The sequence below is a fragment of the Nyctereutes procyonoides genome, unplaced genomic scaffold, assembly GCF_905146905.1.
Source record: "Nyctereutes procyonoides isolate TBG_1078 unplaced genomic scaffold, NYPRO_anot_genome, whole genome shotgun sequence".
Classification (NCBI taxonomy): domain Eukaryota; kingdom Metazoa; phylum Chordata; class Mammalia; order Carnivora; family Canidae; genus Nyctereutes; species Nyctereutes procyonoides.
The window spans coordinates 22,868,131-22,881,788 of NW_026575131.1; the positions used below are offsets into that span (position 1 = coordinate 22,868,131).

General features: G+C 42.0%; 1 protein-coding gene across 3 annotated transcripts in view; it reads left to right on the plus strand.

Moving 5' to 3' along the window:
- The window catches only part of TAFA4 (TAFA chemokine like family member 4), a 164,568-nt gene that overhangs the window by 44,628 nt on the left and 106,282 nt on the right, over positions 1–13,658 (plus strand). For all 3 annotated transcript variants that reach the window (XM_055344025.1, XM_055344023.1, XM_055344024.1), the window contains exons 2-3: positions 2,182–2,318; positions 5,970–6,085. In XM_055344025.1, coding sequence (XP_055200000.1) covers positions 2,305–2,318; positions 5,970–6,085 — 130 coding nt within the window. In that variant the 5' untranslated portion in view covers positions 2,182–2,304. The remainder of the gene's footprint in view (positions 1–2,181; positions 2,319–5,969; positions 6,086–13,658) is intronic.

Genomic DNA, 13,658 nt, shown 5'->3' on the forward strand with positions numbered 1-13,658 from the left:
ATAAAAAAATCAAGTGGATGCAGAATTCTTTCCTGCGTACAACAGAAATAAATTAAACATCACTAGACTGGTCTGCTCTGGCTGGGAACCTCAAAATTTCTTGGTACCAGGAAACATAAACAGGCATTCTGCTCTTTGGCTGGAAAAGAGTGACTGTCCCTGTACAGTACCAACACATAAGGGGAAAGATGAAAAATGTAGCCCAGCATCTAAATGCTGAGTCTTTGAAATTCATTCTGAGAATGACAGGACACATGAAAACATTTGTGTGTGTGTGTGTGTGTGTGTTTGAGAGAGACTTGGGGGGTGGTGGTGGAGTGGGCTGGTGGTAGGGGTGGAAGGAGGGGGAAAGAGAGAATTTCAGGCAGGTTCCATGCCCAGCACGGAGCCAATGTGGGGCTCGATCTCCTGACCCCAAGATCACAACCTGAGCTGAAATCAGGAATCGGATGCTTAACTGACTAAGCCACCCAGCTTCCCCCAGGAATCATTTTTTCTTCAGTCTAGATATGGGCAGTGTCTTTTATCCTGAAAAGCTCTGAGACTCTTTAAAAACAAATGAGTATGGAGCGGCTGGCTAGAAATCAGTGTGGTATGGCTGGGAAACAAAAGAGAGAGAAATGAAATGACTGGGAGCAAATGCTTTTGGTGCCATGCACAAAATTATGGATGGTCTTGAATGCACTGAAGTTCAGAAGTGACAAGAAAGAGTTAATCCTTTTAAGCCAATGCCTAGGGTATACCCTGGGAAAATCTGACCGAATGAGTTACTGCTCAGCCTAAAATTAAACTCCTGGCTCCTTGTCTGGAGTACGAACTATTAGATCACATTTCTTTTCACTGATGGATCCATTTTTTAATGAATTGAAAAAAGAGTCCCCAGTGGTTCCTTTTGTGTGAAGAAAACAAGATAAATATTAGCTAGGAAAGGTCATTTTGGTTTCCAATATGTGGGAAGTTCATTATGATAGATTCTGAAAAATTATACTGTGTATTTCTTTCCAATAACAGAAGGTCACACTGTGCCCTTGGGTGGACATCAGGACAAACATACTTAATAAAGTTGGAGGAGGTGGGAGATGAACATTTACCAAGGTCCCCCCCCCCCCACCAGTTCCTTATATTTTGTATAGTTAGTCAAAGCCACTTCTCTCTTGTTGAACTATTCACTCTCTCTTTTTTAACCTCAAAGGGACTGGGTCTGCAAGTCTGTCACCTACAGAATTCTCTGGGCAAACTTGTGTAGTTATCTTCAGGGGAAGAGAACGAAAGAAGAGAAAAATCTCACTTGTGCTTTGTGGCAGATTTGTAATGGATTCCATGGGATTCCAAAGTAACTAGGCTGTGTCGCAAGGCTCATTTTTATCTCAGATTTGCAATTTTAATATTAACTGATGCACACCATTATTTTTCTCCCATCTCCACCACCGGGAAGGCTATCTTTAACTTAGCAATGTTAAAAACGGTGTCATTTCATGGTCCATTTTGTTTCCTTGAGTTGTCTTTGGTTGGAAACGTCTGAATCCCTCCTGCAAAAATGTTTTCGCTGAGTTGAAAAGTCCTTTTAGGTCTGTGCATTAAAGGAGTGTGTTGAATCTCAATTATGGTATTAACAAGCGTTCTTGGTATTTTGGTGTGATGTTTTCTATTGGAAAGGTGTTTTTTCTCTTCCTCCCATTAACATTTTTCAGAAAGGATCCTCACAGATTTGTTTAGCCACATCTTCAGATTTATGTCTCACAAAGCTAATTAATTCAGATCTTCATGCTGGCTTTTCCACTGCTCTGTGAGCTTGGGCAAGTTGCAGAACTCTTGGGAATGGGCCATCTCCCAATTTCTGTTTTCATCCCATTGTTAATGAAATGGGGAGAATGAAATTTGGCATCATGAATGGTTTGGGATCCTCTGTCAAGTTTGGAATGCCTTTGCAGCTGAGATAACTTCTACTTTACAACTGTATTCTGTTAACTAATCTGTGACTAGTCGATGAGTGCTGGATTCTCTGTCCTTTCCCCCTCATATATTAGGACCCTTTACAAATGTGGATGCATCTGGTTGCCAACCTCATCCTGAAAACGGCAGGTTTCATCATAAAAAAAAACATTATTTTGCTACTAGAAATCTGTATCATTTCAATATTAAAATGCTAATGACTTCCTATCCCTGTTGTTTCTTAAATAGGTCTTCACAAGCTAAGATAATTTTTTGCAACTGCAGACATTTTTGGCCCTCGCTACAAATGGGAATTTGGAGTTGCTCTGAAATCCATCCTGAAATAATTGTGCTTGACTGGAACCAAATCTTATGAAGTCACCAAGGTAAAATGATTTTAACAGACACCTAGAGATAGTTTTTTTTTTTATGAAGCAGTGAGAATTTAGCAAAACGGAGACTCCTAGAGTTGATGATCCTTTATAAAAGGTGTTTTTTTATATTGAATTTTTGAGCATTTTGGAAATCCTAGTTCTTCAAGTTTTAGTTCTCATTTTTGAAATCATTTCCATTTGTAAAGAAGCAGTGTTTTGGCTCTTCAGTAGGGTGATAGGTGAGATTTTAAAAAATAAGCCAATTTTGTTTTACATTTCAACAAAACATTCAAGGGGGAAGAAATTGATGTTGAAGTATTATGGTAGATGTCGTAGGTCAGAAGTCATTTCGCTGGGGGTCTGGATTATTGACTAAAATAAAAAATGGTTGCTGAATAGCTATCTACTTGTCCCCTAGCATTTCTCCAGGCAGTAATAGCTACTGTGAAGCAAATATCTGCTCTAGGCATGGGAAGCTTCACCCAGGATCCTGGTACATAGAATTGTCCATGTACGAAGATGGATCAGGGATTATCCATTCAGAATGGAATGGCTCAGATTGGAATGGCTGCCCTTGAGACTTCAGGTTTGGGGTTTGTTGGGATCCAGCCAGGAAAACAGATCATTCTGATAATGCAGGACAGAGGGAATTGAATTCAGGGAACATATGTTGTAAAGGGAGAGTCAGAGAAGTCAAGCAGAAGACGTGGAGGCAGCCCAGAGGTAAGGGACAGTAGGAAGCTACTACCGTCCCCAGGGCTGGTAGCACAAAGGGAAGAAGTACTGTTTGCCCACACCTGGGGAAAGGGACCCTCAGTGGGAGCTAGAACCAGAGTGGGTCTTCTGGCAGGAACTGGCACTATGGAGGAGAGATGGCCGCTCCATAGATCCTGCCCAAGACAGAGAAGGTAGGGAGAAACACCTCTATTTTTTTTCGTCCATCCTCCAGGCTCTTGCTATCATCTCCTCTTGGTTAAACTCAGTTGATTCAGGAGCTTGGAAAATGCAGCCAATGGGAGTGACCTAGAGGAAAGGAAAAGAATGGAACTGAGGGCAAAACAGGCCCAGGCAGGGATGGGCTTCCTATATGAGACCTCTTCCTATGACATTTAAATGAGCATGGCACGATCATTCATACCTGAGGGGATGATTCTCCTCTTGAGGATGACTCCAGAGCCTCACAAAGTAAATTATGCATATTGAATATGCCATCCTCTGTTTGATGGACACTATGATGCACTGCCCAGAGCCCCCTTTAGGAGTGAAGAATTATTCCCCCCCACACACAGCTTCTTTGAATTATTCTCCTTTCAAAGAGCCCCCTTGCCCGAAATTTCCCATCTTTTAAGGGGTCAGCTATAATAATACTAGAAGCTCACATAGACCCACATATTTTCTTTGCCACTTTTTGAACCACTCCTAGGGTTTCTATCTTCTGTGCATGCAAGATGAAGTAGGGGAGACAAAAGATGGTGTTTTGGAGAAATTAGAGCAGGTGTAGGACCTTTAAAGTGGAGAGACCTGATGTCAGTTTGGAATGCTCAGGATTTCCAAGGCCAATGGCAAAAAGAAGCCAACGCTTTGTGTCTCCTTTAACTAGGAGTTGTTCAAAGGTGATCTTAGAACCTTGCCTTGCCCTGGCTGCTTCAAAGGCAGACTGAGTCTCAGATCCATGAACTGTATGATACTTTTCCAACAAGATCTGTTTGACTAAATTGTGAGAGGCTAAGAGGGAAGGGTGGAGGTAGAACCTGTTCCATGGAGTATGATTTGGGTGCTAGGTCCCCAAGACTATGCTTTTCCTTAAGCACAGACTCAGGATTCTGGTTGAGGTGCTGCTGGCAGCCATGGGCTGCTTAGATCCTTCCTTCTAGAACTTCAGGAGCATTGTCTCTACTGAGCAAAACGGGAGTCCAACCATAAGTGTTTATACATGACATGTATATGTATGTATGTATATTTATGTGAAGGGGGTTCCTTAGCTCCATTGTGGTGAATTATATATCATAGACACCATGATACATATGTCTGGTAGAACCTAATATCACTGAAATTTCAAATACCAAGTTCTCTGATCCACTTTGCTTGAAAAAGTTAATTAAAAAACAAACAATAGTTAATAAGGTTATAATTTCCCTATAATGTCAAAAAGAGTAGAAAATTAGTAGAGATGTCAACTATTCTTCAATTAAAATAAAAAGAAAATTGAGGAAAGAATGAATACATTTTTAAAAAAGATTTTATATGTTTATTTCTTTGAGAGAGAGAGAGAGAGAGAGAGAGTGGGGCAGAGGGAGAGAGAGAGAATCTCAGGCTGACTCTGCACTTAGCATGAAGCGTGATGCAGGGCTCCATTTCCTGACCCTGAGATCGTGACCTGAACTGACAAGAGTTGGACACTCAACTGACTGAGCCAGCCAGGTGCCCTGAAAATGCACTTTTGATATTTTATTTTTATTTAATTTTTTTTGGGTTTGAGAATAGTAGACTACACATCCACATTTGTGAGCTGAATTGTCTTTGAGCAACTGTTTTGCTACTGTCCATCTGCATGAAGTTTATCTATCTTAGGTGTTTTGAGATATAATTGACACAAAACATTGTGTATGTTTCAGGTGTGCCATGTGCTGGTTTGATATGTATATAAATCGCAAAATGATGACTAGCATTGTATTGGCTGCCACCTCCATCCTGTCACATAAGTACCATTTCTTTTTTGTGGTGAGAACATTTAAGATCTACTCTTAGCAACATTCGAGTATATGATAAAATGTTATTAGCTATAATCACCACACTGTACATTCGATCCCCAAACATTAATCTTATATTATAACTGAAAATTTGTACCTTTTGATCGATTTCTCCTCATTTTTCTCTCCTCCCAACCTTTACTAAGTAACACTCTACTCTGTTTCTCTGAGTTTGTCCTTTTTTGGATTCCACAGATAACTGGGATCAAACAGTATTTGTCTTTCTCCTTCATATTTCCCTTAGCATAATGCCCCCAAAGTCCTTCTGAATTGTTGCAAATGACGGTATTTCCTTTTTTTCTCATGGCTGAATAATATTCATAAATATATATATATATATATACCACATCTTCTTTATGTATTCATCTGTTGACATCCATATGAAGTTAAGCTCATTTTATATTCATCTGTACTTGCCCATATTCTCACCAAACTTTGAGACTGATAATCATTTATTAATACACAGAGAAACCAGGAGAAAACTTTCGGGCTGAGTGTGACAATTTCTGTGGTTTCTTTGAGATGCAGACACCATGTGTATTTTATTTGAATCCAACTCTAAGTGTGTAGCTTTCTAATTTCATGATATAAAATAGTATGTTACCTCCTTGTTCTATCAGGACAAGTCAAGCTACGCAGTGGGGCTTCATAAATAGGCTTCTCATCGAAGCATGTTGCTAACTTGGAAAAGTCGTAATTATAAAAATTGTTCATTGAAAATTGAGTTGATGCACAGTGGGAATCCGGTTTGATTTGCCTTCATTTTCCTTGGGGGAGGTGGTGTGTGTGGGGAAATCCAGCACTGAGCATCTCTCACTGATTTCTTCCAGTTTCCCCCAGATCGTGCTTGTGTGTTTGCCCTAGAACCTTCGTCACTGAGCCCTCACTGACTTGTGTCCTGCTTCCTCTCCAGGATGAGAGTCTCTGCTAAGTCAGTGTTGCTGTCACACTGGCTCCTTCTGGCCTATGTGCTCATGGTGTGCTGCAAGCTGATGTCCGCCTCGAGCCAGCACCCCCGGGGCCACGCGGGTAAGCCCTTTAAGCTCATTATGCGCCCCTGAGATCAATTAATAAAACCCTTTCAAACGTCAGAGTCCACATTTTAGACACACGTAATTGACAAGGGCTTTTGATGGTGTGTAAATAATCAGAGGAAGCATGAAACACATCAGAGCAAAGCAGTTCAGTGGTTTGGTGCCGAAAGAGTGTTGTTCTAGGCATTTTTAAAAGATGTTTTCCATGCTTCCCCCCCCCCTTTCCTTTTCCTGAGCACATTTTCCTCCTTAGCGTGATTTTTCTCTGAGAATCCTGGAAAACCAGTAGCACTGTCTTGTGTATGTATTACTCCCGTAGCTTCGAAGGTAGAACATCTTTATTGGTAAACTTAAACATTTCCCGGACGAGAGTGAAGTTTTCAGATCATCTAAGACCTTTTCGACATGTGTGGAGAAAAGATGGTGAATGATTTAAAAAAATAAAGAAGAAAATGAAAAAAAAAAAAAAAAAAAGGAATGGTAGCTTTTGCAAGGGACCTAAAATAAACTATGTCTAAACTTTTAGAGAATCATTCTCATTTCTCACGAGACCCTTGTCTATACTTTGCTTATTTCTAAAAAAAAAAAAAAAAAAAAAAAAGATGAAAACGATCACTTAAGGATCTGTGTGTGAAGGTGCTTATGTATGTGTGTTTCTGCCCCACCCCACCCCCTTTCCTTGTTATGTCTGCATTTAAAGTGCTACAGACTTGGATGGAAACTCCCCAGTAAATTGTGTTTTCCTGAGACATTGAGAGTTGTTTGTGGACTTGCTGCCAAATAGTTAATTTACTGTCATTGCTTCAGTAATTTGAAGTGTGGCAATGCCAGGCTTGCTTTGACTGCTTCGTGAGAAAGTAAATCTCGAACCCTCAACCAGGTATATGTCAAAATAATAAATTCTGTCTCCCACAAGCCTAATGTATGGAGTTTATCAGATAGCCTCACCCTCAGACATAGAGCGTGTTGTGTCTTCCACTCAGTTATTCTGGTATTTTAAGGTAAAGGCATAATATTAGGCTTTAAGATGATTTAAAAAACCTCTCACGATTCAATTTTCCCTCCTCAAGTGAGAGTTCAGAGAAGACGAGAAAAATAATTGAAATTTTAATGAATCAGCATAAAATCAATACCATTTGGCTGCTGCGAAGTGCCTACAGCTAGTTGGTCATTGCACTGTGTATCTTTTGATGAGCTTGTTCTCAAGGATAGGGTGTTTGAAGTCATTAGTCTTATCGTTTAATTCATATCTCGGTTCTTGGGTGGAAGTTGAGAGTCAGGGTGGCAATAACGCAGAGCATTTCAGTGGGGCAGGATATCAAGAGCAGATTTCCAGACTTCCAGGAACTCGGCGTGAGAGATTATGTTGAAAAGTGATTAAAAGTTGAAGGAAACAGAAGACACAACTGGACCTTCAATTTTTATCCACACGGTAATCCTCATTTCTTTGAATTTAGAAAAGGTACAGCCAGAGGGATAAAACTAAATTAAGATTAGAATTACATACACAAGAAATACAGACAATATCTTCTATATAAGCAAAGAATCAGCGGCAGTCCGGACAGCGAGAAGTCAGAGCAAAGCCTTGGCAAATCCTGCTACAGGAATGAAATTTTCAACCCTCAAATTCCTAGATGATTTTTTGAAAAGATTATTTATTTATTTATTCATGAGACAGAGAGAGAGAGAGAGAGAGAGAGAGAGGCAGAGAGGGAGGCAGAGACACAGGCAGAGGGAGAAGCAGGCTCCATGCAGGGAGCCCAACGTGGGACTCGATCCTGGGTCTCCAGGATCAGGCCCTGGGCTGAAGGCGGCGCTAGACCTCTGAGCCACCCAGGCTGCCCCCTAGATGATTTTATTTGGATTCTCAGCACCTGTCCTTTGGTTTTTGGGGGATTCCTCCCGCTTTCTTTCATTTTTGGGATTTAAATCCTCACCCCTTGTCTCAACAACCATCAAAGGAGTCAGGACTGGTTAGTCCCTGCATGGGGCTCTGTTCTTCCATTTTATTTTATTTTTATTTATTTTTATTTTTTTATTTTTTTTTGTTCTTCCATTTTCTTATCGTGCATGCTCGTGTGCATGTATATATGTGATATAAAAAGAGATTTATATTGAAGTATTGGCTCACACAACTGTGTAGGCTGAGAAGTCTCATGATCTGCGGTCCGCAAGCTGGAAATTCAGACCCAGGAAAGCCAGTGGTGTGATTTGAACTTCTGAGAGCTGATGTGTACTCTAGTCTAGGTCTGAAGGGCTGAGAACCAGAAGATTGATGTCCAGCTCAACAGTGAGCTTTCTCCCAGCTTTTCTTCATTCCCTTTAAGTACTCAAGGGATTGGATGAGGCTCAGCCACCTTGGGAGGGCCATCTACTTCACTCCGTCCACCAATTTAAATGCTAATCACTTCCAGAAACACTTTTACAGACACACCCAGAAATAATGTTTAATCAACTATCTGGGCATCCGATGGCCCAGACAAGCTGACACATAAAATTAATCATCACAGCTCTTCTTCCAGAAAATGTGCATACCAGCATGCGTGTATGCACTTGTATATCACTACGCCTTCTGTTTTGATTTTTTCCCCATTTAACAATAGAGTTTATAAATCCTTTCATTTGAGTGCTTACAGATCTATCACTCTGTAACACTGCATAGTCGTCTCTGGCGTGGATGTGCCGTAAATGATTTGATCACTCCCAATTTTTGTGGACATTTAGCTTGTTAGCATGTTTATACAATATGTATGTTCCGCCTTCAGGTGAATTCCTAGTAGCAAGATCTTGAGTTAAAGTGCACATATATGTATTAGTGAGAGTCACCTAATTGCTGTAACCAATAGTCCAAATACACATAACAGCTCAACAAGTGGGGGTGTGTTTCTTGCTCATGAGTCCCAGAGGTAGGGGGTGGTGAATGTGTCTACTGGATGATCCTCCTGTACAGCAGTCTTTATGGGACCTACAGTGGATGGAAGTACTGTCATTTTCAACCTGTGGCTTCCAAGGTTGTCCTAGAGTGGCCTCCATTCCAGCCAGCTGGCAGGGGAAATGAGCCTGGAGGGCTCCCCTGGGACATGTTAATGAGCCGGCCTAGTTGTGGGCTGCATCACGTGCACACTGTTGGTGAAAGCCTGGGCCCATAGGCACATCTTACCGCAGGGCAACTGGGAAACACTGTAGCTGCGGGCACAGGGAGACGAGGAGAACCCGAATTTTGGTGAGTATCCTGCAGCTTCTGACACAGCACATTCAGGTTTTAATAGCGCCAACGTGCCCTCCAGAACTTTTGGACTTTTTAATACTTGCCCCCCAACAGTAACAGTGTTTCCCTACGTCCTTATCAACTCTGGGCGCTACCAAGTTTTAATTTTTTTGCCGATCTAGTAATGAAAACTTGTCAGTTATATGGGCTTATGTCTCTTTTTGCCTGACGACCCTCTTAATGTGCTGGCGGACTGTTTGTTTTTATTTGGGCTATTGTATTCCTTATCCACTTTTCTGTTGGCTCTTATTGCTTGTTTACTTGATGATTGGCAAAAGCTTTTTGTAGATCGAGGACACTGGGGCACTATGACCATCCCTTTCCTGCCTCCCTCCCATTCTAGTGAGCTCAGCTCTGTATTCCATCAGGGTGTGTGTGTGTGTGTGTGTGTGTGTGTGTGTGTGTGTGTGAGATGGGGGAGGGGGTTGGGGACTGCTCTAAATGTTCACTAACGACCTTCAGGGGAAGAAAGTCTATGATCTTTGCAGTGGCCATGTGGTGTTCTTCCCAGTAGAGAGCTCCGCTGATGGAAAACTCAGGGTCAGAATCGCTGGGGAGGTGGGAGAGGCTCTCTGCTCGGAGACCCTGAGAAACTAGTCAGGTGTTACTCACTTTGCATGCATCCTAAGCAGCTCCAGAGCCAGGAGCAAGCTGTAGAGGGTTAACTGCAAAAGCCTGTGCATCACTGTCCAGAAGGGCTCCTGACACTGTCTCCCAAGGGCTTTGTGGTTTGTGCTGGCCAATTAAGGGAACTGTGGCCCCAGGAAACCCTAAGTAGGAGTTTATTGGTTGCTTTTAATGGCTCAGATTAGGAGGGTGGCTTGTTGATGGTTGCCTATAAACAAGGAGAGATTTCACAAGGGCTCCCTAGGATAAAGGGGAAGAAAGTGGCATTCACCCCCCAGGTTGAAAGATGGTAGACTAGATGGGACTTGAAGTTTTCATTTTAGTTCAAGCATTAGGAACCAAACCTAATAAAACCCCATGTAATTTTCTTTTTTTTCTTTTTTTTTTTTCTAAAGATTTTAAAGGGGGTGTGTGCAGAGGCAGAGGGAGAAGCAGACTCCCTGCGGGGAGCCCAATGTGGGACCTGATCCCAGGAACCAGGGATCACGACTTGAGCCAAAGGCAGGTGTTCAACCACTGAGCCACCCAGGCGTCCCCCCACCTAATTTTCATAGGATAGGTGGTGGGAGTCTTTCTTTAAGGCAAATGGCTTTAACAAACTTCTGCAAGAGTCCAGAAGCTATATTTTTAAGGAATTAGAAAACACAAAAGACCACCTGTGTTTTTAAAACTCTACTTGAGGTAATGATTGAGTATGAGACCACGGGGACTCTTGTAACCTCAGGCTATAGGAAAGGTGAGGGGGCCAATTGATAGGTCAGTTTCTATGAAAAGGAAGCCAGTGGTCCCTGGGTAGCTCAGTGGTTTGATTTCCGCCCAGAGTCCTGGGATCGAGTCCTGCATCGGGCTCCCTGCAGGGAGCCTGCTTCTCCCTCTGCTTGTGTCTCTGCCTCTGTGTCTCTCATGAATAAATAAATAAATAAAATCTTAAAAAAAGGAAAAGGGAGCCTTAGTTAACGATTTCTTCGCGAGCAATTTGTCCTTTTTTTCCGTTTTTGCTGTAAGCACCACCGTTTTCCCACAAGAGGGCAGCAGACTTATCATGGTGGAAAGATGCTGGCAGTTTCAGAAACTTGAGAACCCTGCGGAATTAATCCTGTGGGGAACTCTGCAAAACTTTCATCTGATTGTAGACCCGATGACTTTGGGACAGTAGGCACCCTTTGTCCCTGAGATTCAGTCCTAGGAATAATTGGACACTTCAAAAAATTAAACATTTCCCTGTTGAAGACAGAACCTCTTCTGCTGTAACAGAGAGGTGGGAGCTCAAGGTGCTGCTGGTTTGCAAGTTCCTGTCAGTGGTTCTGTTTCCCCAGGAAGCTTGAAGCATGACCTGGGTGGGGGTGTAAATTGCAGCAAATGTTGTGGTGCTTAGCTACTATTTAACATAACCTGATTCGGTATAAAACCTCCTACGTAGTGTACTCTGTTCAGGTGTACTATAGGTCCTGAAAAATTGGAGCACACCTGGAAATGAAGCAGTAAAGGGGAGCCAAGTGCTTGGGCTCTGGAGTCAAAAAGAAGCCTGATTTCACACATCTGGCTGTGTGACCTTGTCAAGACCACTTAACCTCTCTGAACCTGCATCATCCTCTGTGACAATGGAATGGTATGCCTGTTTACCTTATGAGGTTATTGGGGTGACTAAGAAAAAGTGGGCAGGGGGATTAGCACAGGGTTAACACTCCATAAAAGAGTAGCTATTCATATATTTAGAGGCGTGCAGAATGAAGGAGAGTCTGGAAGCTTTCATCTTTGAAGAACAGTTGAGGGCTGTGGGTAGGTGAAGGGAGATAGATGAATGCCTTGAGAGGTTGAAGCTTTATCATGTACAAGAGAAAAAGGCTCATTTTTCATTGTTCTAAAAGGCAGACGGTAATGAAGAGCATTGCTTTATGAAGACTGACGTTTCAGCTCAACCCTGAGAAAGGAGGAGAAAAGGAATTTCTAACAAATAAGGCTTCAGCAAGCTAGGGACAGAGTGACCCAAAGATGCCAGCAGCTGACAAGAATTGGGACAGGTCTGAGATTTCACACTACCTGGCAGCTAACGAGCTAGCCAGTCACAGTTTGCGGGGTGCTGGTGGAAGACATGAAATGCGTGGGTCAAGGGATACAAGGGATTTTTTTATGGCATATGGCAGGCACGGTGAGCTACAAGAGCTTCACATTTGCTTGGTTCTCCTTTTGTGCTTGGGCTGGTTATCAAACCAGTTTGGGACTCAGTCTCTTGTTCTGTAAAGTGGGGATAATAAAAGGTAAAAAGAGTCCTGTTAGATTTGTAGAGGTCAATCACAGGCACACTCCATTTGGTTGTATTTCATCTTACTTGCTTCACAGGATTGGGTTTTTTAACAAACAGAAGGTTTGTGATAGCCTTGTGTCAAGCAAGTGTACCCGTGCCGTTTTTGCAAGTGTTGGTTCACTTTGTGTCTTTGTGTCCCATTTTGGCAATTTTTGCAATCTTTTTTTTTTAAAGATTTTATTTATTTATTCATCACACACACACACACACACACACACACACACACACAGGCAGACACACAGGCAGACACACAGGCAGAGGGAGAAGCAGGCTCCATGCAGGGAGCCCAACATGGGATTCGATCCCGGGTCTCCAGGATCACGCCCTGGACTGAGGGTGGCGCTAAACTGCTGAGCCTCCCGGGCTTCCCAATTTTTTCAATCTTTCAAACTTTCTCATTATTGCATTTGTTATGGTGATCTGTCATTGATTGGTGATTAGACCTTGCTGAAAGCGTGGAAGATAGTTAGCTTTTTTTTTTTGTAATAGAGTGTTTTTAAATTACGGTATGTAGATTGTTTTTTAGACATAAGGATTCACACTTAATAGACTGCAATATATTATACACATAAATTTATATGCACTAGAAAAGAAAATCCATTTGTCTTTATTGTGATGTGGACTTTATTGCAGCAGCCTGGATGTATCTCAAAGGTGTGCCTGTATTAATGTCTGGAAAGTGCTAAGCATTGTGTTTGCATAGTGAATGCTCAAAGAAAGCTGTCTTTATTGAAACCTGCCTTCTCCTTTGGAATGCATTCTATTTTATAGATATCTGTACTGTTAACATTCATGGCAACTTAGATTTCCTGTCTTCTAGTATTTTGAATGATGATGAAAATGTGAATGTTGTGATTGTGTGCTTTGGCGTCTCAGGGAGCAAGAATATCCTGTCCTCTCTCCCCTAAGTTTAATTCTTAGTCCTTCTAGCTGGACTGAGAATTAAACTGACATGAGGCAGATGAACAGGAGAAAAATCAAATTTAATGGGCCGTGTATGGGGAATCCATATAGACATGGAGATTCTGAAGACAGTCAGGCAAAATGAGGTCTATATGTCCTTGTGAACTTAGGAGAAGGGGGTAGGGGTCTGGGTCTTCAAAGGAAAGGAATGTAGTCCTCAGGAAGAATGAAACAGTAAATGGTTAGTAAACAGACATTTGCTGGGCCACTCAGGAACAGGGACTTAAATAAAGGACTTCCATGGAACATGTCTTGCTAATCTTCCTGTGTACCATACTTAGTTCATATATTATAGTTACCTCTGGTGATAGCTCTCTTCCTGGAGCAGATCTATCAAAATATTTTATAGACAGTTGTCAGGGGAGGTAAAGAGCTTTCCCTGAATCTGCTGGGTCCTGGGTGCCT